Here is a 24,585-nt window from a genome sequence, read left to right as displayed (position 1 = left end):
AGGAAGTAGGATTAAAGGGGCTTATGTCTGAATGATTTTCACAGAATCCTAAATCTATTCATTTTAAAAATAGTATTAACATTTGAACAATGGCCTGGTAAATAATAATAAAGTACTCAGTAAATATGTCTTGAATAAATGAATCATCATCATTATAACCTTAAGTGGCTAATGGTGCCAGGCCTGTGCTAAGTATTTTCGATGGGTTGTCTGATGTCATACTGTTAACAGCTCTGCAAAGGCAGGCTATCATGTCCCCCGTCTTAGAGATGGGATCTGAAACCCAGGTAGCTTAGTAACCTGCTCAAAGGTGCACAGTTAGTGAGCAGTGCAGGATTTGAACCCAGTCAGGCTGACACTAGAGCTCTTTCCTGTCCTCAGGTAGTATGTGACACAAGCCTTTTATGCTGTCAGTTTCTGAAAAACAGTGAAAACTCCCATAGAAGTAAATTTTATGCCACAGCAAATGAGGGAAGACACACAAGCTGTAAACACTGAAATTTCACAAAGACTGGTTTGCTTGTCCACAGATTCCCCAGGACAGCTCGGACGCGATCGTGAGCAAGGCCATTGACTTGTGGCACAAACACTGTGGGACCCCGGTCCATTCCAGCTGAATGCAGCCGCTGGTTGTGGACCGTCTTGAGCATTTGTGTTCTTTGCATGTGATCTGGGAAACTGATTGAGTAATAGTTTTCTTGCTTTGGTGCTGAAAGTGATTTTTTTTCCCCAATAAAATTATTTAATTGAAATACCTGGTGTGGCTGTGTTTGGGAGCAGCATCTTGAAGTTACATAGAAATGTAAAGTTCATCTCTCAATAGCATTTCAAAAGGGTTGTTAGAAAATAGCTCCCCGATTTTCAAGCGGTTTAATCAGGGTGAGTGGGTACGTTAACCAGCAGTGCGTAACTAAGTTTGCCCTGCCTCTCATTAGCCCCAAGCTAGCTACTTTTAAGGTCTATTTCTAGATTAAGAGTGACTTCCTTTTGTCGACACCTCAGATTTGGCTTTTGTTGGTGCAGCACGTGTTTGCATCTAAGCCAGCTGCCTTCTGAGGCTTCATCTTGTTAAATAGGCTTTAAAAAATTCCTTACTCTTTTTTTCTCTTTGGGCCAGTTGGAATGAAACCATTATTGAACAAAGTGTGTTTGAATTGCTCCTAGGAGCAAGTACTTGTTTGATATTTTGCTGCACTCATGTTTTTTCTTGACAGGTTGATAAAGGTGGGATGTTAGGGAGCATTGTGCCACACGCTAAAGAAGTGAGAGAAATGGCCGGTGAAGGTGAACCACTCATGACCCCTGGGCCACCTCATGCCACGTCATGGCCACTCTTCGCTGGATATTTCCCGGCTTTGGGAGTGGTGAGTGAAAGCGGACCTTTTGTTTCACACTGGTTCTGCCTTCAGACCTTCCAGAGCTTGAGTGGTGAGTGGGATTCTCCACCCACCCCCTAAAAGAGGAGGGCAGCGATGAACTTACAGAGGTACAATTCTGAGAATTCAGGCCCTCCCTATTGTGTGAAATACCTGTTGAAAAAAAAGTTCAGAGGAAGTGTGAGTTGTTGAAATCTGCTGCTTCTGAATACTAACACATCTAATAATATTTAATTTTTTAAAACAAAAATGCACTCCAAAGAGAAACCTTTTAAAGCAAAATTGCTGCCTAGAGTTAAAACTTTAATAAAACATGACTTATTGCTAACCATTTATGTAGGAGCCCTGGTGCTCTTGGGGAGCAGGAAGGCTTAGGGGCTGAAGTTCCTCTTACTTCACTGATGTGGCTGGAGGCCAGCTGATCTGAAATGGAAGACTGTTACTGTACTGCTAAGGGTTCTAAAAATAGATATTCTGCAAGTATATTCTGTCGAACCCAGTTTGGTAAAACCTTTCTGGCTCTAGGGTGTGGGGCAGCAGTTTTTTTCTTGAAGTTAGCCAATGTGATACCATCAAGAGTTTTTCCTTATTAAAATACTGAATGACAGAGTGATTTTTTTAAGGACCACCATGAGAAAGTGCTGGAGAGGATGAGCATCCAATTTCGTTTTCATAGCAGAATTTCACTTTGCCGAGACCTAAGTGTTTTGAAAATGTTTGTGCCTGCTGTCTTGCGGGAGGAGTGCAGTTCCTGATAAAAATACATCCATATGCCTTTTCCTCAAAACATTTTGTCAGGATACTGCAGAAGTTTTTCTTCATATATTAAAACCCACGCTTCCTGTCACAAAATTGTTGCGGCTAAAACGTGGGATTCTTCCTTGCCCTTGGAAAGCTGGAACTTAACATGATCAAATTTAGTTTCTGCTCTTTCCCTTTGGGAGATTTGTCTTAAACAGATGAGAGAAGGTCTCAGTCCTCTTAGCCAGCAGAAAGGAAGGCCAAGGAAGGTTGGAGAGTGTGTGTGTGTTGGGGGTGTGGCTTTGGCCTGATGACAAATTGAATGGATGGATTGTGTGCACACAGGCTTGTGTTGTCCAGGCTGTTTCAGGAAATGAGGTCAGGTTTCTGAGGTCAGGGTTCATGAAAATGAAGCACTTTCCTTGTTAATGGAAAGTTTTCCTGAAAATTATGGAGCAACATTCAAATCGCATGACGTGCTGAAGGAGCTCTGAGGACCTTCTTGCACTGTAGTTCTGGGTATGACGGTCTTGAATTACGTAAGTTCCCTGTCATGTGGTCATCACCTCCCCATGGTGAATCAAGTTTTTTTTGTTTCTCTCTGAAACTGAAGAACCTGAGGGAAGCCAGTGGGTATAAGGAGGGTAAGCAAAGAACTTAGATGCCCAAGACCAGATGGCCCAAGTGACAGTGCTTGCCTGAGCTCTGTGACCATAAGCCGCAGAGTGACATCCCAAGTTCTCCAGCCAAGACAGCCTTTGGGGAGCCTGGTGAGGTGTGGGGGTGTGGACAGTGAATCTGCCTGGATCACATAGGGTCAGCAGCTTTTGTCTTTAGCTGGGTGTTTTGGGTCTGGAAGGGCCAGAATGTGCTTTCCTCTGCCCTTGACAGGGAAAGGAGTGTGGGAATTTGGGGAGCAGGAGTTGATGGCATTCCCTCTGGTGGTGAAAACAAAGAGCATTTCTCTTTGAGACTTTGTGCCAAATGAAACTGCCCGTGGCTCTTGGCATAAGCTATGGCTTCTAGATCATCTGGTGTTCCTCCAGAGCTGGCACTGGTTTGAGTAGGAGGGAGGGGTGTTGAAGTACGGTGGTGAGGAGAACAGAGGGTAGTAGTGATTTTTGGGGGACCACGGTGGGGGTGCTGACCTTTCATGGCTTTCCTGACTGGTCGCCTTTTCTACTTTGGTTCCTCTGTCAGCCTTGCCTTGGAGAGGTTAAAAGTGAGTGGACAGTTGCTAGATGATGTGACAATTCCCCACCTTATGCCTGGGGGCTGATTTTACTCCAGGACAATGACAAAGGGATGTGGAGAATGTCATCAGAGAAGGACACACAAGAATCTTAGAAGCTTGTCCTGACTAAGCAGAACTCCAAATCGAATTTCGTAGCAAGCACTTAACATTCACACCTCCAACTCATACCTAATACCGAAGTTTTCCTTTGCAGTTACCAAGAACTAACACAGCAGGCACTGGGGACTACCAGAGCTCACGCTAAGTGCTGGACACTTCCTGCTCTTCTTCATCATCCTTTCCCTAGAGTCTTAATAAGTAGCAGCCTGGTGCTTGCTGGTAATTTTAGCATTTCTCTTTTCCCCACTTCTGCCTACCCTCTGGACATAACACTAAGAAGATTTGAGATGGGGGCAGCAAAGAGGAGAAGCTTTGGAAGATTCGCTTGTTTTTTTTTTTTTTTTGAGATGGAGTCTTGCTCTGTCACTCAGGCTGGAGTGCAGTGGCGTGATCTCTACTCACTGCGACCTCTGCCTCCCAGGTTCAAGCAATTCTCCTGCCTCAGCCTCCGGAGTAGCTGGGACTGCAGGCATGTGCCACCAAGCCCAGCTAGTTTTGTATTTTAGTAGAGATGGGGTTTCACCATATTGGCCAGGCCGGTCTAGAACTGACCTCGTGATCCACCTACCCCGGTCTCCCAAAGTGCTGGGATTATAGGCTGACATACCACACCTAGTCTGGAAGATTTGCTTCTAAATGTCAGGCATCTACTCTTCTGATCGGATCTGTTTGGTTCATTTGTCCTTTTAATTGTTTTCATTCAACCATGTAATATATGTGAATACACTCTTAATTATGGGCCAGGTACTGAACTTAATCGCTGAACAAGACATGGTATCTGCCCTCTCAGAGTGTACAGTCATTTGGGGGAGACATATTTAACAAGTATACGTTTTGTTCCAGACATCTCTAAAAGAAACTCTCAACTCCTGTGCTGCCACACCAGGGAGGAGGTGGACCGAGTCTGTCCAGAAGCTCCAGAGGAAGGATAGAATTCCTCTGAGATGTATGATTCTATGTCTTCTTCCCCAATTAATGGAAGAGGTGATAGGAAGAGCCTTGGATCAGGGAGGGAGCACGAGCATCTGCCCCACTCACCAGTTTTGTGACCTAAGCCGATCACTCATTCTGTGTCTTGGTTTCCCTATCATCAAACAGCGATTCTGTTACATCCCTTCCTCCCTAGCGTGCTCATGAGCATCACGAGTTGGCTGTGAAAACACTTTTTGAAACATGGAACTCTGTGGATATATTTAATATTTTCTTTTCTTCTTCTTTTTTTTTTTTTCCTTGAGACAGAGTCTTGCTCTGTCTCCAGGCTGGAGTGCAGTGGCTCGATCTTGGCTCATTGCAACCTCCGTCTTCCTGGTTCAAGTGATTTTCCTACCTCAGCCTCCCGAGTAGCTGGGATTACAGGTGCGTACCACCACACCCAGCTAATTTTTGTATTTTTAGCAGAGATGTGGTTTCAGCATGTTGGCCAGGATGGTCTTGATCTCCTGACCTCTTGATCCACCTGCCTCAGCCTCCCAAATTGCTGGGATTACAGGCGTGAGTCACTGTACCTTGTGGATATTTAATTTTCAAAAGCATCATTTCCAAGAGTGTGGCTGGGCACACTCTACTCCATGAATCTACTCCATGGACCTAACTCAGCTCTACCTGCTCTGAAAATTCGTTAACTGACAAGCTCAAAGTGTATTTTCCTCCCTCTGAATTTCTGTAACATTTCAGGGACTGCTCATTTAGCAATAATTATTTGGGAGCCTCTTGTTTGGTTGTCTTGAACTTTTATTAAGTGTTCCTGTGGTTTCCCTCTAAGATGCAGGATTCTTGAGGCCAGGGGCTGCCTTTAGCACACCCGAGGCATTGGCAGATTCAGCGTCTGGTGAGGACCCTCTGTGTGGCTCATAGGTGGTGCCTTCCTGCTGTGTCCTGGTGGAAGGAATGAACTCTGGGTGTTCAGCCCCTTATAAGAGCCCTAATCCCATGCATGAGGAACCACCCTCATGATCTCACCATCTTCTAAAGGCCCCACCTCCAAAAACCATCACCCTGGGGGCTAGGATTTTAGCACACAAATTTTAGGGGAAGACAAACATTGAGACCAATACACTGGTTTAGAATGATCTGTTTTTGTCCCAGATTTATGTGACCTCTTTGAGGTTAGTGATAATGACTTACTGTTTTTCTGATTCCCCCAGCGTCAAGCCCATCTCCTAGTGCTTGAATATTTGTTGAATATGGGAGTGCCTGGTTCAGCATTAAGACTCCGCCATTGACAAGTAGTAGAGTTGTTCTGAAGCAAGCTTTCTTAAAGGAGACTTTATTATAGGATGCAGGGGTGAGGCTGAGAACCTAAAGAGGGAGGGCTTGGAGTCTCGGACAGGACTGAAGAGACCCTGGACCCTCTCGTCCTCTTGTCTATGATCCACTGGTATGTGGGCTGTGTCTGGGGGCTGTGTCTGGAGCCTGTGTCTCTGCAGTCTGGATTGTTCTGATAGATGTCCTACCCTAAGACACTAAATTTATACGTTACAGGTCCGGCCTCTGCGGACAGAGTCTTGAGGCCCAATTCCTATATCCGTGGGAAAGAGGCTGTGGTCTGGCCTGAGCTTGGGGCTGCCTATGGGCCAGTCACATGGAACCAAGTGGGTGGAGGCATCCCACAGCAGATGCAGGGCTACCAGGAGCCTCCCTTGTGTCTACTGCAGTGCAGGGACTGGTGAGCAAGGGGCATGGCGGAGGGTCCACTGTGACACTCTAAAACGCTCTCCACTCCATTTAGATCTGTTGACCAGATATGTGCCCTGCAGAAGTGCCAGGGGAGAGGGGTAACAAAAAGCCTCTGCCTCAACTAAGTCTCAGTGGCTTTTCCTGTACCACTTCTTTCTGATTTCTGCCAGCCAGTCTGTAGGTAGACAGCCAGCCCTTTCTGATGTGGGCAGGCAGCGGGGGAATATCCCACCTGCAGCCTTGGTGAACTGACTCACATGGCCAAATGCTCCCTTTGTGAACTTTCATGCCAAGTCTAATTCAGTCCGAAAGTCTACAGGAAGTCATCTTTGCCCAGCTCCTTCCCCTCCAGCTGGGTCAAGTTGGGGGCTTCTCTGGCAGCAGCTGTGTTTATTTGTCTCTGATTGCTCGGGTGGGTATGTAGTTTCCCCGCAGGGTATCCAACATCTGGGTGTCTAGACCAAGTTGGGCTGTGGCCAGTCGGGGTAGCAGTTGGGTGAACCTGAATAAAGCCAGTTAGGGGAGGTGGCTGCTAAGGCTGACTGATTTTCAGATCATACGGAAGGCACGTCTGGACCTGAGGAATGTCCGAGCTGGAGGAGAGCTTGCAAATCATCCCATACACAGATAAGAAAAGTGAGGTTCCAGGTGGTCTAGTGGGTTATTTATATAAAGTTACAATCACTGAGCAAGCTCTGGAACTCAGGCATCCCAGCTATCTGTCCAGAGTGTACTTCACCAGGCTGCGCTCTCATTCAGAAACACTGAACACTGAACACTGCCCCATCTTTCTCTGAGCCTTAAAATCTCTCCATCTGGGCAAAACATTCCAGAGAGGCAGCATCTGCCTGGACCCGTTGCTGTCTGGCTGGGTAACTCGGTACCATGTCCTTACCTGTAAACCAGGGGAGGGGATGAGAATAAGAGCTCCCACCTCACAGAGTGATTAGGAGGATGAGCTACAGAAACACACATGGAGTCCTGAGACCAGCGCCTGGCACAGGAGTTGGTAGATATTAGGTTCTACAAGTGTTTTAATGTGCATTCTCCTCAGAGAGTGGCACTGTGATGCAGAGTTTTCTTAAAGACCAAGAGTCCTAGAGCACACTGCTTCCTGCGAAGAGGTTTCTAGGGGCATGGAGGCCCATTGCAGGCTCTTTAGGGCATTGCATTGGAACAGGGCTTCCCAAATTTGAATGTGCATTGGGAGCCCCTGTGGTCTTGGTGAACTGCAGATTCTGTCTGTAGGTCTCGGCTGGGCTTTGGGTTCTGCATTTCTAGCAAGTTCTGTGATGATGCTGATGCTGCTGGCCCAGGGGGACCACAGTTTGAGTAGCAAGGGCCCAGGGAATGTAGATTTCAGCTAATGATGAAAGGTTTAACGCTGATTGCAAAAGAAATATGCCACCTGCCCGTGCCTTTTTCTCATTTTTAAATTAGTCTGACCTCATTTCTAAGCTGTTGCTAAAGTATGAAAAACACTTCATCAAACCTGGAATAAAATCTCAGTACTGAAATGTGAATGTTTTTCACAAATTGTTCCCTCTCCCTGGTAGGAAGTGTTTTCATTCTGACCTTATCCCATATCAGCTCATCACCAAGGACAGCTCTGTGGCAGCTCACCAACCACCAGCTACCTTAAAATCACCTACTCATTCTTCAGCCTCTCCTCTTTCTTACTAACGAGACCCAATTTTATCTGAGGCAGGAGTGTTAACATAACCTTGTACCCCAGTCCCTCTTGCTGAAAGGAATGGCCAGTAAGATGGAAGGCAAAGTCATTAGGTAGGACTTTCAGAAAAGGTTTTTAAAGAGAATTTATTCAGCTGGCCGGTGAATTTCCTCTTTCTGGCATTTCCTCTTACTTTATGCCTGAAACACACATATGTAATGGTTGGAGCTTCAGCAGCTATCTTGGAATGTGAGGCAACATCAGGGATGGAAGCCACATGGTAAGGATCGTGGGCTGAAAAATAGAGCTACACATTGATGGTGTCACTGCCACACAAGCTCTTTTTGGCTTAATTCCAGACTGCCTTTACATTTTTAAAAATCTCAATTTGTTTCAGCCACTATTATTTGAGTTTTTGGTTACATGAAGACTGTTGGACCTAAAGCTAACTGACACCACCAGAGCAGATGCGGTTTAGCAAGGCAGATATAGGTTTAAATCAATGTCTAAAACTATCATCCTTCTGACTGCCCTTTTTGGAATTCACTAGTGGTTTAGGCGCAAGGAAATCAGATTGAGAGTTCTTTGCTCAGCTCTGCTATTTCCTAGCTGTGTGATGCTGTTTTTATTTGGCCACAGCCCTTTCACCTGGAAAATGGGGATGAGACATGAAAGTGACCAGCACAGTGCCAGGGTACGAAACTCATTCCACTGGTGCTGGGGTAGGGGTATCTCAGGATGATGGTGTGGGGATGTGGAAGAGTGGCCAGTGCTAATGCAGCAGGGAAGGAGTTCGTGGGGTGAAGCTTGGGTGCTGGCAGCAATACAGCTTCTAGTCCTTGCTTAAAAACAATTTTTTTTTCTGAGATAGTTTCTCAGTGTGTCATTCAGGCTGGAATGCAATGGTGCAATCATGGCTTACTGCAGCCTCAAGCTCCTGGGCTCTGGTGATCCATCTAAGCCTCCTGGGTAGCTGGTAGCTGGGACTACAGGCTACCCAGGAGGGTGGAACTAGGTATTATAGTTCTGTAAGTGTTTAAATAATGTGCATTCTTCTCAAGAGAATAGCACTGTGACACAGAGTCTTGCCAGAGACTAAGAGTCCTAGAGGACACTGCTTCCTAAGAAGAGGTTTTTAGGGGAGTGGAGGCCCACTGCAGGCTCTTTAGGGCATTGCATTGGAACAGTGCTTCTCAAACTTGAATGTGCATTGGGAGCCCTGTGATCTTGATGAACTGCAGATTCTGTCTATAGGTCTAGGGTGGGCCTTGGGTTCTGCATTTCTTTTCCTTTTTTTTTTTTAAATTTATTTTACTTTAGGTGCATACTATATCTGGCATTTCTCCCCATGTTATCCTTCCCCATCCTCTCCTCCCTCCCCACCCCCTGCTGTCTCTCCCCTACCCCCCTAACTGCCCCCAGTGTGTGATGCACCTCTCCCTAAGTCCAAGTGTTCTCATTGTTCAACACCCACCTATGAGTGAGAACATGTGGTATTTGGCTTTCTGTTCTTGTGTCAGTTTGCTGAGAATGATGGTTTCCAGATTCATCCAAGTCCCTACTACAAAGGACACAAACTCATCGTTTTTTTTATGTCTGCATAGTATTCCATGGTGTATATGTACCACATTTTTTTTGTCCAGTCTATCATTGATGGACATTTGGGTTGGTTACAGGTCTTTGCTATTGTATACAGGGCTGCAGTGAACATATGTATGCATGTGTCTTTATAGTAGAACAATTTATAGTTCTTTGGGTATATACCCAGTAATGGGATTGCTTGGTCAAATGGAATTTCTATTTCTAGGTCCTTGAGAAATCACCACACTGTCTTGCACAATGGTTGAACTAATTTAAACTCCCACCAACTGTGTAAGAGTGTTCCTATTTCTCCACATCCTCTCCAGCATCTGTTGTCTCCAGATTTTTTAATGATCACCATTCTAACTGGTGTGAGATGGTATCTCAATGTGGTTTTGATTTGCATTTCTCTAATGACCAGTGACGATGAACATTTTTTCATGTTTGTTGGCCTCATGTATGTCTTCTTTTGTAAAGTGTCTGTTCATATTCTTCACCCACTTTTGAATGGGGTTGTTTGTTTTTTTCCTGTATATCTATTTTAGTTCTCTGTAGATTCTGGATATTAGCCCTTTGTCAGATGGGTAGATTGCAAAAATTTTTTCCCATTCTGTTGGTTGCTGATTTGCTCTAATGATGGTTTCTTTTGCTGTACAGAAGCTCTGAATTTTAATTAGATCCTGTTTGTCTGTCTTGGCTTTTATTGCCATTGCTTTTGGTGTTTTAGTCATGAAGCCCTTGCCCATGCCTATGTCCTGGATGGTATTGCCCGGGGTTTTATTCTAACATTTTTATGATGTTAGGTTTTATGTTTAAATCTTTAATCCATCTGGAGTTAATTTTAGTTTAAGGTGACAGGTAGGGGTCCAGTTTCTGCTTTCTGCACATTGCTAGCCAGTTTTCCCAACACCATTTATCAAACATGGAATCCTTTCCCCATTGCTTTTGTCGGGTTTGTCAAAGATCAGATGGTTGTAGATGTGTGGTGTTGCTTCTAGGGGCCTCTGTTCTGTCTGTGTCTCTGCTTTGGTACCAGTACCATGCTATTTTGATTACTGTAGCCTTGTAGTATGGTTTGAAGTCCAGCTGTGTGATGCCTCTGGCTTTGTTCTTTTTGCTTAGGATTGTCTTGGCTATGTGGGCTCTCTTGTGATTCCATATGAAGTTTAAAGTGGTTTTTTCCAGTTCTGTGAAGAAGCTCATTGGTAGCTTGATAGGGATAGTATTGAATCTGTAGATTACTTTGGGCAGTGTGGCCATTTTCACGATATTAATTCTTCCTAACCATGAGCGTGGAATGTTTTTCCATCTGTTTGTGTCCTCTCTTATTTTGTTGAGCAGTGGTTTGTAGTTCTCCTTGAAGAGGTCCTTTACATCCTTTGTTAGTTGTATTCCTACGTTTTTATTCTCTTTGTAGCAATTGTGAATGGGAGTTTGCTCTTGATTTGCTGTTTGTCTGTTATTGATATATAGGAATGCTTTTGATTTCTGCACATTGATTTTCTACCCTGAGACTTTGCTGAAGTTGCTTATCAGTTTGAGAAGATTTTGGGCTGAGACAATGGGGTCTTCTAGGTATACAATCATGTCATCTGCAAGTAGAGACAGTTTGACATCCTCCTTTCCTAAGTGAATATCCTTTATTTCTTTTTCTTGCCTGATTGCTCTGGCTAGAACTTCCAATTCTATATTGAATTAGAGTAGTGAGAGAGGCATCCTTGTCTAGTGCCTGATTTCAAAGGGAATTCTTCCAGCTTTTGCCTGTTCAGTATGATATTGGCTGTAGGTTTGTCATATATAGCTTTTTATTATTTTATGATATGTTCTGTCAATACCTAGTTTATTGAGAGTTTTTTAGCATGAAGGACTGTTGAATTTTGTCAAAGGCCTTCTCTGCATCTATTGATATAGTCATGTGGTTTTTGTCTTTGATTCCATTTATGTGGTGAATTACATTTATGGATTTGCGTATGTTGAACCAGCCTTGCATCCCCGGGATGAAGCCTCCTTGGTCATGATGGATAAGCTTCTTGATGTGCTGTTGCAATCTGTTTGCCAGTATTTTATTGAAGATTTTTGCGTCGATGTTCGTCATGGATATTGGCCTGATGTTTTCCTTTTTAGTTGAGTCTCTGCCTGGTTTTGGTATCAGGATGATGTTGGTCTCATAAAATGAATTAGGGAGCATTCCCTCCTTTTGTATTGTTTGATACAGTTTCAGAAGGAATGGACCCAGCTCCTCTTTGTACATCTGGTAGAATTCAACTGTGAACCCTTCTGGACCTGGACCTTTTTTGGTTGGTAGACCATTAATTGCTGCTTCTACCTGAGCCCTTGTTATTGGTCTATTCAGGGTTTCAGATTCCTCCTGGTTTAGTCTTGGTAGAGTACAAGTGCCTAGGAATTACCCATTTCTTCCTGGTTTACTGGTTTATGTGAATAGAGCTGTTTGTAGTAATCTCTGATGGTATTTTGTGTTTTTGTGGGATCAGTGGTGATATCCCCTTTATCTTTTTTTATTGCATCTATTTGATTCTTCTCCCTTTTCTTTTTTATTAATCTGGCTAGCGGTTTATTTTGTTGGTCTTTTAAAATAACCAGCTCCTGGATTTATTGATTTTTTTAAAGGGTTTTTTTTGTGTCTCTATCACCTTCAGTTCTGCTCTGATCTTAGTTATTTCTTGTCTTCTGCTAGGTTTTAAATTTTTTTGATCATTCTCCTCTAGGTCTTTCAATTTTGATGATAGGGTGTCAATTTTAGATTTTTCCTTGTTTCTTATGTGGGCATTTATTGCTATCAGTTTCCCTCTCGACACTGCTTTAAAGGTGTCCCAGAAATTCTGGTAAGTTGTGTCTTCATTCTGATTGGTTTCGAAGAACGTCTTTATATCTGCCTTCATTTCATTGTTTATCCAGTCAGCACTCAGAAGCAAGTTGTTCAGTTTCCAAGTGGTTGTGCGGGTTTGAGTGTGTTTCTTGAGGCTGAGTTCTAGTCTGATTGTGCTGTGGTCTGATAGACTGTTAACGATTTCCGTTCTTTTGCATTTGCTGAGGAGTAATTTGCTTCCAATGATGTGGTCAATTTTAGAGTAAGTGCAATGTGGTGCTGAGAAAAATGTATATTCTGTGGATTTAGGGTGGAATGTTCTGTATATATCTATTAGATCCACTTGGTCCATCTGTGCATTCAAGTCCTGGATATCCTTGTTAATTTTCTCTCTCATTGATCTGTCTAATATTGACAGTGGAGTGTTGAAGTCTCCCACTATTACTGTGTGGGAGTCTAAATCTCGTTCTAGGTCATTAAGAACTTGCTTTATGTATCTGGGTGCTCCTGTGTTGGGGGCGTATATATTTAGGATAGTTAGCTCTTCCTGTTGGATTGATCCTTTTACCATTATGTAGTGTCCTTCTTTGTCTCCTCTGATCTTTGTTGGTTTGAAGTCCATTTTATCAGAGACTAGGATTGCAACCCCTGCTTTTTTGTGTTCTCCATTTGCTTGGTAAACCTTCCATCCCTTTATTTTGAGTCAATGTATGTCTTTGTATGTGAGATGGGTTTCCTGAATACAGCACACTGATGAGTTTTGACTTTTTATTCAGTTTGCCAGTCTGTGTCTTTTCATTGGGGCATTTAGGCTGTCTACATTCAATGTTCATATTGTTATACGTGAATTTGATCCTGCCATTTTGTTACTGGCTGGTTTTCTTTCCCGTTAGTTGACTCATTTTCTTCATTGCATTTTTGGTCTTTGCCAGTTGGTTTGCTTTTGCAGTGTCTGGTACTTGTTCCTTTCCATGCTTAGTGCTTCTTTCAGGAGCTCTTGTAGGGCAGGTCTGCTGGTGACAAAATCTCTCAGTAATTGCTTGTCCGTAAAGGATTTTATTTCTCCTTCACTTACGAAGCTTGGTTTGGCTGGATATGAGATTCTGGGTTGAAAGTTCTCTTCTTTAAGGATGTCGAATATTGGCCCCCACTCTCTTCTGGCTTGTAGGGTTTCTGCTGAGAGATCTGCTGTGAGTCTGACTGGCTTCCCTCTGTGGGTAACCTGACCTTTCTCTCTGCCTGCGCTTAGCATTTTTTCCTTCATGTCAACCCTGGTGAATCTGACGATTATGTGCCTTGGGTTGCTCTTCTTGAGGAATATCTTTGTGGAGTTCTCTGTATTCCTTGAATTTGAAATTTGGACAGCCTTGCTAGGCTTGGAAAGTTCTCCTGGATAATATCCTGGAGCGTGTTTTCCAATTTGGATTCATTTCTCACCATCAAATTTGGGTACACCGATCAAGCGTAGATTAGGTGTTTTCACATAATCCTGTATTTCTTGGAGGCTTTGTTCATATCTTTTCACTCTTTTTTCTTGTCTTGCCTTCTCCTTTTATTTCATTGAGTTGATCTTCAATCTCTGATATCCTTTCTTCTGCTTGATCGATTTGGCTGTTAAAACTTGTGTTTGCTTTATGTAGTTCTCGTGCTGTGTTTTTCAACTGCATCGAGTTGTTTATGTTCTTCTCTAAGCTGGTTATTCTAGTTAGCATTTCGTCTAACCTTTTTTCAAGGTTTTTGGTTTTTTTTTTGCATTGAGTTAGAACGTGTTCCTTTAGCTCAGAAAAGTTTGTTATTATCCACCTTCTGAAGCCTGTTTCTGTCAAATTGTCACACTCCTTCTCGGTCCTGTTGTGATCCTGTGTTGTTGAGGAGTTGTGATCCCTTGAAGGAGAAGAGGTGAGCTGGTCTTTGGTTTCATCTTTTTTGTGCTGTTTTTTTTTCCCCCATATTTGTGGATTTACCTGGCTGTGGTGTTAGGGAGTTGCTTGATGAGGTCACTTGTCTGCCTGTGGAGGCGCTGTTGGGTTTCTAAGGACTCCTTCATGTTACTAGGGAAGCTTCGTTTGTCTTTTTTGTTTATACTGGGAGATTAGGCTCACCTCTTCTGCTGACCTGTAGGTGCTACTGGGTTGTCAAGAATGCTGTCCCGTTGCTACATAGGCTTCCTGTGTTTTTTGTTAAAACATGTAGCCCAGTCCCACCCCTCTAATGGTGGGTTGTGCCCTTCCTCCACTGGGCTGGATGATTCAGGGTTCAGCTCTGACTGTGGCACTGGCTGCGCAACCCACTAGAGTCAGAGCTTCAGCCCTCTGGGGTTTGTAGGGGAGGGTAGGGACCCGCCCAGCCGCACCCCACCATCTCCCTCTTTCAGGTTCCTCTCTCTGGTCATGGGGTAGGGGCCCATCCAGCTTCTCCTCTTTACAGCTCCCTCTCTGTCTGGGTGTGGGGAGGGGGCAATAGCTCAGTCAGCAGGCTCTCCCGGCTGCCTTTTGGGCTTATGCGTCTGTTTAGGTCTGTGTGCCAATCCAGGACTGGATTATTCAACTCCGAGCTTATTCCCAGCCCTTGACTGGCAAAGATCCCCTGTTCTGTGTATTGCTGAGGCTTTGGGGGAAGCTCTGTATCTGGACCGGAGTGCCAGAGGGGGAGCCTTTGACTTGCTGGTCAGATGTACTTTCTGGGTGAAGCAGCACCCCTCCCCACCTCGGTCCGCCTTGCGTGGGCTTTGCTCACCATTGCACCAGACCCGTTGAAATGTACCAGGTACCTCGGTTGGAGCTAGGAGATCTCTGGATTTCTGCGTCTCTCTCACTGGGTGATGTGTGCTGGAGTTGTGTCTATTAGGCCATCTTGGATCACCTCCTGTGTTTGTCTCGGGGTTCTGTATTTCTAACAAGTTACGTGATAATCTAATGCTGCTGGTCCAGGGGGACCATAGTTTGAATAGCAAGGGCCCAGGGAATGTAGATTTCAGCTAATGATGAAAGGTTTAATGCTACTTAAAAAGAAAGAAATATGCTAGTTTTTTTGTAGAAATGGAGTTTCATCATCTTGCCCAAGTTGCTCTCAAACTCCTGGGCTCAAGAGATTCACCCACCTCCGCCTCCCAAAATGCTGGTATTTCAGACATGGGCCACTATGCCCCACTTTCCAGTGCTTTCTTTAGGGCTGCCACCTCTTGGTGTGCTGAGGGCAGCAGAGCACCTTCCTCCGTTGCAACCAGAAGGGTTGGACTAAGTTCTCATTTTAGCATGAATGGTCTTTGGTTTTGTTGGGAAGGAGCTGGGGCAGCACAAGAAGCTTTCCCTTGGGTTCGAGAAACCTGCCTTGGCGTCTTCCTCCACCTGCTGCTAAGCGTGATGCTGAGGCCTGGGAGGCAGCCTAGGTAACATCTTACCTCCCCTCACAGCTTTGCTGCTCAAATCTAAGTGGCTCTACCACAGCTGCTTGCTCTGAGCTGGCTGAATGTCCGGTCAAGAAAGAGCATTTGCTCTGTCCTGTTGACGAGAGCCTATATAGTAAGATTGAAATCACAGCAGAACCGTGCACACCTCTGCTGTCCAAATCCGAGATACTTTTGCTTCTAATATCACTCAACCACTCTCCAAACCCAAAGCCATCACTCTTTGTCCTTCCCCTCCTCCCCACCCCAATCAGTTAATGTTCAGCACCTGCAGGATTTCCACTCATGCATAGATAGCTGATTCTCGGAGGTCCAAAGCCATGCCTTTACATTCAACCAAAAATATCAAGAGACGCATTTACCTCCCCGCACAGAGTGGGGTCACTGGGGATAGTGGAACTAGGATGGCTCTATTGGAGCCTCTCATTGTGTGGCCCAGCGGGTCTCTGTTTTTATGCCCAGCTGCTGGACAGCCTGAAAGATGCCTGCATTTCCTTACTGTGGCTGGTTCCTGGATTTAAAAATTGGATATGATTGAAATAAGGCCTGTCTGGGTACGCATGTTACACACAAGTTAAGTTTTCCTGTTCATGTTTTGTCCTATAAAAGCAGCCAGCCCTATATATTCTTTCTGAGGTTTTTTTTTTTTTTCCAATAACTGTAACTAAATTTTTTGATGGAAAAGGAACATGTGCTAACAGGAGGGAAAAGCAACCAGGACAAGAGGGTCTGCAGTGACCGGCGGCTCTCCTCCATGTCCCAGCCCCAAGGATCCTTCCTCAGCACCAACTCCTGGGAGCCTAAAAACGAGTGTGTTATTGCAGGTAGTTTTCTTTCTTTCTTTCTTTTTTTTTTTTTTTTTAGATAGAATCTCACTTTGTTGCCCAGGCTGGAGTGCAATTGTGTGATCTCCGCTCACTGCAAACTCCACCTCCTGGGTTCAAGGGGTTCTCCCATCTCAGTCTCCTGAGTAGCTGGGTTACAGACACCTGCCACCATACCCAGTTAATTTTTGTATTTTTAGTAGAGATGGAGTTTCACCATATTGTTCAGGCTGGTCTCAAACTGCTGACCTCAGGTGATCCGCCTGCCTCGGCCTTCCAAAGTGTTGGGATTACAGGCATGAGCCACCACGCCCGGCCTTGTTGCAGGTAGTTTTCTAGGAAGAAAGAAGGGGTTTGTCCTGCCTGCTTTAAAGCTGTCATTGCCAAGTTAGTGAGATGGAATTGAGGGAAACCTAAGGCGGCTCACCTGCCATAGGGGCTCTTGCCATGGCTGCATGGATACTGACCTGTGGGCTGGGGGCATGGGTTGGGGGGCTGGGCCAAGTGACAGCTCACATGCTAATGGTGGCTTGGAAAATGTTCCCACCACCCCAGTGACAAGGCAGCACACAGTCTGAACAAAGCCGGCCTCTTGCCAGATGGCATTTTTGCTATTTTAACCCCAGGGCCTTGCAGAAGCAGCATGCTGGGGCTTCAGTATGGTGGGCAAGGCCTTCTGGGAGGCCCAAGTGTTAAGCCATAAAGCCCCAGACATGCTTCAGGCATTACAGCCTCAGCAGGCACAGTGGCCTGCCTGCTAGGCTGCGGGGACTGGCCACAGGGTTGCTGTGTCAGACCAGAACCCTTACCCTGATTCTGTCCATGCTCAGGACTTTTCTGAGATAAGAAGTTCAATCCATGTCTGAAGTATTTTTTACCTGTGTAGCTGGAGACTTACTTGTCCTCTTCTGGGTGGGGTTCTGAATGGACCATAGACCCCAGTGACCCTCCTCCCCACAGTGGACAGGGTGTCAGTGACCACTCCAGGTTGGTGATTAAGGAACAGACAGCATTTTCCTCCCTCCCTTCTGCCATTTCTGTCTCTCTCTCTCTCTCTCTCTTTTTTTTTTTTTTAATTAAAGGCAGAACAGCAATGGTATCTCCACACAGGAAACACTACACCTTTGTGAACCACAGAAGATGCAACGTCTTCATCATGGATGAGGAAGGGCAGCCAGTCTAGAATTCCGGCTCAGAGTAGATACATCTTAATGGAAGAATTAGTTAATTCCGTTTCCCTGGTTTACTATTCCTGTCTCCTGCAGGCGAATTCATGAGTATATTTAATGAGGGCCTTTTGCCTTCCTCTGCAGTGTTACCCTATGGAATCATCCACTATGGAAATAGTGGATGATCATGGCTCCTTATTATGAAATGTGGAGAGCATTATTTGATTAAGAGCAGAACCCTTTTTGCTCCCAGAAAACAGCTTCTGCATAAGGGACTGGACGCTCATCCACCATGAAGTGTCTGGTGTTCTTCCCTCCCACTGGGTAGCGTGCCCTTCTCTTCCTGCCTTTGCAGCAGCTCCAGGTGGGACCTACACTGTACAAGTGCCTTGTTCATGACTTCTAGTTCCCTTCCAGGAAGTCATAAATGTTGGCTGACTGTCAGATACTTTTGGGAGGTTCCCCACAGAGTGGGGAAGGGGGAGACTCAGCTTCACCAAGGACAAAGTTGTGCAAAAGGGAGGAGCTGGGAGCTGGGGCTCTTTCCTTACGACTAAGGTGAATGTTTTAAACTGCTGAATGTCGGTTATCTTTCCCAGTCTGTGATCCTTGGTGTTGGAAGACTGTAATTACACACGACAGGCAAATGGGGTAACTGGGTGGATGTTGAGAGAGTGTGAACTCAAGAAGATAGAGGAAAAGCCACGACACATTGGCATAGCAGGGAGGTTAAGGGCATTGCCTTTGAGTCAGGCAGACCTGGAAACTCCTCCACCACTTGCCATCGGTGTGACTTTGCCCACATATGGGGACTTGGGTTTCCTTATCGGTGACCAAGGTGTCGTAAGGGTTAAGGAAATGGTACATGAAGATGGCCTAACACAGTGCCTGGGATATGGTAAGTGTTTACTGTGTGGGATCTGCTAATGGAGCTACTGGTGGGAATCAAGTGACCAGCCAGCCAGAGTTAGAAATCAGGGGTGCCACCTGCCAGGTGTTAGAGGAAGACAGCTATTTGTTCATACTTTTTTTTTTGTATGCTCCTCGTTGAGTTCCAAGGTTGCCTGTGTGAAATCTCTCTCGGACTCCTTTCAGGGAAGCTTAGTTGCTCAGTGCCCGAAGGCCCTTGTCAAACCCTGGTTGTCCCTGAGGTGGTTGCCACAAGACACGGCCAGATCAACAGCATCTCTCGCAGGAGTTCTGGCCCACACCAACCAGAAGGCTCTGCTCAGGGAGCCCTGAGCAGGGTGACGTAGCAGGGGACGCGAGGTGAGGATGGCGGAAGTGAGCAGGGGCCACATGTCACCAAGGATGCCAGACTGCAGAGTGGGGCTTGATGGGTAAGACAGTGGGGACTGCTGCAGGAGGGTGGGGTGAGCCCATCTGAGGTTGGAGAGATGACTCTGGCGGCAGGACTGGATGGCTGAGGCCACAGGCAAGGAGACCATGGCTGCCGTCATCCAGGTGGGGTGAGAACCTTTTTCAAAAATTAGTATACCTGTATTTTTTATATTTCAATAGCTTTTGTGGTACAAGTGGCTTTTTTTTTTTTTTGGAGACAGAGTTTCGCCCTTGTTGCCCAGGCTGGAGTGCAGTGGTGCAACCTCAGCTCACTGCAACTTCTGCCTCCTAGGTTCAAGTGATTGTCTTGCCTCACCCTCCCAATTGCTGGGATTACAGGAGCCCGCCACCATGTCTGGCTAATTTTTTTGTATTTTTAGTAGAGATGGAGTTTCACCGTGTTGGCCAGGCTGGTCTCGAACTCCTGACCTCAGGTGAGCCACCTGCCTCAACCTCTCAAAGTGTTGGGATTACAGGCGTGAGCCACTGTGCCTGGCCCCCTAAGTGACTTTTTTGTTAGATGGATACATTACATAGCAGTGAATTCTGAGATTTTAGTGCTCCCATTCCCGAGTAGTATACATTGTACCTAATGTGTATTTTTTTTTGATCCGTCCTCTTCCCACCCTCCCCCTTGGTCCCCAAAATCCATTGTATCATTTTTACACCTTTGCGTCTTCATAGCTTAGCTCCCAATTATGGGTGAACATACGATGCTTGCTTCTCCACTCTTGTGTTGCTTCATTTCGAATAATGGCCTCCAGCTCCATCCAAGTTGCAGAGTATTCTGTGATACCCTGCTGCTTTGTGACATTAGAAAACCTGGGTCAGGGGCTCAGGACAGATCTGAGCTACAGCCATAGACAGGGAGTTATCTGAAGATCGCTTAGGACCTGTGGAGAGTGAGCCAGGGAGCGTTTCCTGCATCAAACTTGTCCTTTGGATTAACAGGTTAAGTAGCCACATTGATGGAACCCCCTCAAACCTGTGTTGCTGTAGGGGACAACACTGTGTCACAGGCATCATTCATCAAGTCCCAAGAGCCCTCCAGGGTGTTTTGCTCAAAGGCAGGGGGAGGCAGAAGGATGTCAGATAACCTGATTGATGGCAGCTTTAGGATGAGGCCCCATGAAGGCACTGGGAGGGCAGGTCCCAGGGGACATCCAGCTCTCTAGGAGGGCAATGTGTGGTGGGGAGGGTTGGCAGATTTACGGTGACCTGAAGGAGATGAATCTAAACTGTTCAGAGACAGGCCTCAGCAGGACTTGCTTTAAAGCTAACTCTTTGCTAACAACTGAGTTGAAAGTTTTAAAAATTCCAGTATTCCCAAATCATGGGCAGCTGATACTCCAAAGGACATTAAGAATATCTACTTCAATGTCTGTTTCCAGAAGAGGAAATTGAGGCCCAGATAAACAGATGCAGTAGACACACCAGGCTGCCTATTCCTGCGGAGAATGTGTAGCCACAACCTTTGTTTCCTTGGGAAAGGGCTCCCTCCATAAAGGATTATGGCCAGTTTCCTTCCCTCTTGCCAGGCAGTCTGCTAGGAGCTTTATCGAGACTTTTTTTTACTAGTTGTTTCAATGCCCTAAAACTTACAATCAAGTTCTCAGATTAATTTATCAAAAGTCAGAGAGCTCTGGAAGGGAGGCAAGGACAGAATGAAGGAGAAACTGTTGGATTTTTGAAATATGAAAACCTGTTTGTAAATTACTTGCCCCTTCTGTCATAGCCACTGCTGCTGAGAGCTCTGGGCTCAGACATTCCGATGCAAATACTGCCAGACCTGAGCATCCAGCGGGCTTCCCTGCTGCTTCCCAGCAAAGAAATGAGCATTTCATGGGGGCGCTCAGACAGCTCAGGCAAAGGAGTGATGGCTCCCTTTGGGGATTCTTTTCCCAGCCCTTGCGACTCAGAAGTGGGATTCCTGGACTGGCAGCATCAGCAGGTACTGAGAGCTTGTTAGAAATGCAGACTCCTAGGCCACATCCAGACCTGCTGAGTCAGCACCTGCATGTTAACAAGACCCCCAGGGGATTCCTAGACAAGGTGCAGTTTGAGCAGCATGGTGCGAAGTTGCCCTATCCCACAACACCCTTTTTTTTTTTTTAATTTAGGTTCTGGGGTACATGTGCAGGTCATGCAGGTTTGTTGCATAGGTGCATACGTAACCAGGTGGTTTGCTGCCTCTGTTCCCCCTTTGATTATATCTGGCATTTCTCCCCAAGTTATCCCTCCCCTAGCCCCCCTGCAATTACCCCCAGTGTGTGATGCTCCTTTCCCTGAGTCCATGTGTTCTCACTGTTCAACACCTGCCTATGAGTGAGAACATGTGGTGTTTGGTTTTCCGTTCTTGTGTCAGTTTGCTGAGAATGATGGTTTTCAGATTCATCCACGTCCCTACAAAGAACACAAACTCATCGTTTTTTATGGCTGCATAGTATTCCATGATGTATATGTACCACATTTTCTTTGTCCAGTCTATCATTGATGGACATTTGGGTTCATTACAGGTCTTTGCTATTGTACACGGGGCTGCAATGAACATATGTGTGCATGTGTCTTTATAGTAGAATGATTTATAGTTCTTTGGGTATATACCCAGTAATGGGATCGCTGGGTCAAATAGAATTTCCATTTCTAGATCCTTGAGAAATCGGCACACTGTCTTCCACAATGGTTAAACTAATTTACCCTCCCACCAACTGTGTAAGAGTGTTCCTATTTCTCCACAGCCTCTCCAGCATCTGTTGTCTCCAGATTTTTTTAAATGATCACCATTCTACCTGGTGTGAGATGGTATCTCAGTGTGGTTTTGATTTGCATTTCTCTAATGACCAGCGACGATGAGCATTTTTTCATGTTTCTTGGCCTCATATATGTCTTCTTTTGAAAAGTGTCCATATCCTTCGCCCACTTTTGAATGGGGATTTTTTGTATATCTGTTTTAGTTCGCTGTAGATTCTGGATATTAGTCCTTTGTCAGATGGGTAGACTGCAAAAATTTTTTCCCATTCTATTGGTTGCTGGTTCGCTCTAAAGATGGTTTCTTTTGCTGTACAGAAGCTCTGGAGTTTAATTAGGTACCATTTGTCTATGTTGGCTTTTGTTGCCATTGCTTTTGGTGTTTTAGTCATGAAGTCCTTGCCTATGCCTATGCCCTGGATGGTTTTGCCTGTTTTCTTCTAGTGTTTTTATGTTAGGTTTTATGTTTAATCCATCTGGAGTTAATTTTATTTAAGGTGACAGGTAGGGGTCCAGTTTCAGCTTTCTGCACATTGCTAGCCAGTTTTCCCAACACCATTTATTAAACATGGAGTCCTTTCCCCATTCCTTGTTTTTGTCAGGTTTGTCAAAGATCATATGGTTGTAGATGTGTGGTATTGCTTCTAGGGGCCTCTGTTCTGTTCCATTGGTCTGTGTCTCTGCTTTGGTACCAGTACCATGCTGTTTTGATTACTGTAGCCTTGTAGTATGGTTTGAAGTCCAGCTGTGTGATGCCTCTGGCTTTGTTCTTTTTGCTTAGGATTGTCTTGGCTATGTGGGCTCTCTTGTGATTCCATATGAAGTTTAAAGTGTTTTTTTCCAGTTCTGTGAAGAAGGTCATTGGTAGGTTGATGGGGATAGCACTGAATCTATAAATTACTTAGGGCAGTAGGGCCATTTTCACAATATTTATTCTTTGTAACAATGAGCATGGTATGTTTTTCCATCTGTTTGTGTCCTCTCTTATTTTGTTGAGCAGTGGTTTGTAGTTCTCCTTGAAAGAGGTCCTTTACATCCTTTGTTAGTTGTATTCCTAGGTATTTTATTCTCTTTGTAGCAATTGTGAATGGGAGTTCCCTCTTGATTTGGCTGTTATTGGTGTATAGGAATGCTTTTGATTTCTGCATATTGATTTTGTATACTGAGACTTTGCTGAAGTTGCTTATCAGTTTGAGAAGATTTTGGGCTGAGATGATGGGGTCTTCTAAATATACAATCATGTCATCTGCAAGTAGAGACAGTTTGACATCCTCCTTTCCTAATTGAATAGGCTTTTTTTTTTTTTTCTTGCCTGATTGCTCTGGCTAAAACTTCCAATACTATATTGAATAGGAGTGGTGAGAGAGGGCATCCTTGTCTAGTGCCTGATCTCAAAGGCAATTCTTCCAGCTTTTGCCCATTCAGTATGATATTGGCTGTAGGTTTGTCATAAATAGCTTTTATTCTTTTATGATATGTTCTGCCAGTACCTAGTTTATTGAGAATTTTTAGGATGAAGGGCTGTTGAATTCCGTCAAAGGCCTTCTCTGCATCTATTGAGATAATCATGTGGTTTTTGTCTTTGGTTTCGTTCATGTGATGGATTATGTTTATAGACTTGCGTATGTTGAACCAGCCTTGCATCCCTGGGATGAAGCCCACTTTCGTGATGAATAAGCTTTTTGATGTGCTGTTGCATTCAGTTTGCCAGTATTTTATTGAAGATTTTTGCGTCAATGTTCATCATGGATATTGGCCTGAAGTGTTTTTAGTTGAGTCTCTGCCTTGTTTTGGTATCAGGATGATGTTGGTCTCATAAAATGAATTAGGGAGGATTCCCTCTTTTTATATTGTTTGATACAGATTCGGAAGGAATGGAACCAGTTCCTCTTTGTACATCTGGTAGAATTCAGCTGTGAATTCGTCTGGACCTGAACTATTTTTCAACCAGAACAGCTTTTCTGCACTGTTGGACCAAGGACATGCTACCCAGCAACCTCACCCACCTGAAATGCAGCCCCTCTGCTTCTGCTGAAAGCCTTCAAAGCAACAAGTTAGTAACGAATGTTATGCAATGAGGTTCTTTGCTTTATAGATCAAATACTCAGGCTTCTCAAGAACGGAGATGGAGGGTGGGCACTGGGGCTCATACTTGTAATCTCAGCACTTTGGGAGGCTGAGGCGGGTGGGTCACCTGAGGTCAGGAGTTTGCGACCAGCCTGGCCCGCATTATGAAATCCTGTTTGAGGCAGGAGAATCTCTTGAACTCAGGAGGTGGTGGAGGTTGTAGTGAGCAGAGATCATACCACTGCACCCTAGCCTGGGTGACAGAGTGAGACTCTGTCTCAAAAAAAAAAAAAAAAGGCGATAGAATAGAGATAAGCACTCACAAAGTCACCTGGGGCTTTTGCTTAGGGGCAGTGACAGTCCTAAAGGCCTACCAAGGCATTGCTGCTATAAGGCTATCTGATCACTGATACTACAGAGATGACCCTGAGTGATTTCACAACAAGTTAAATTTATGTTCATTATTCCCAGATCGTTCAAAGGACAGTTGACATTTTAGATATTCTTATAAAAAGGTTGAGAAAAAAAGTACACAAAAGTCTTCTAGAAAGTTAATGTATGTGCTACAATACTTCCTTCCCCCAATAATACCAGAGACATGCGGTTACCCTGTGTGTCCACTCACTCTTTCTATAGATTTTACAGACAAGCTGACCTCTCCCATTCCCCCAACCTTCCTTTCCCAGTCAAAGCATTGGTGGTGGTTTCTGCTGCTGGTTGATAAAACACACAGAGTCAAGGGTTTTTGTGTTTTTTTTTTTTTTTTTTTAGACTTTTTTTGGTTTGTTTTTAAAGAAACTGCA

General features: G+C 44.8%; 1 protein-coding gene across 1 annotated transcript in view; it reads left to right on the top strand.

Annotated features, from left to right (window-relative positions):
• Window positions 1-24,585, top strand: part of TBC1D7 (TBC1 domain family member 7) — a 46,962-nt gene extending 22,377 nt beyond the window's left edge. Inside the window, exon 8 of the mRNA XM_039462635.2 lies at window positions 531-24,585. Coding sequence (XP_039318569.1) covers window positions 531-617 — 87 coding nt within the window. The 3' untranslated portion in view covers window positions 618-24,585. The remainder of the gene's footprint in view (window positions 1-530) is intronic.

Source organism: Saimiri boliviensis, chromosome 4 (genome assembly GCF_048565385.1).
Source record: "Saimiri boliviensis isolate mSaiBol1 chromosome 4, mSaiBol1.pri, whole genome shotgun sequence".
Lineage (NCBI taxonomy): Eukaryota > Metazoa > Chordata > Mammalia > Primates > Cebidae > Saimiri > Saimiri boliviensis.
Note: the sequence above shows the minus strand (reverse complement) of the source record. Positions and strands in the feature narration are given on the sequence as shown.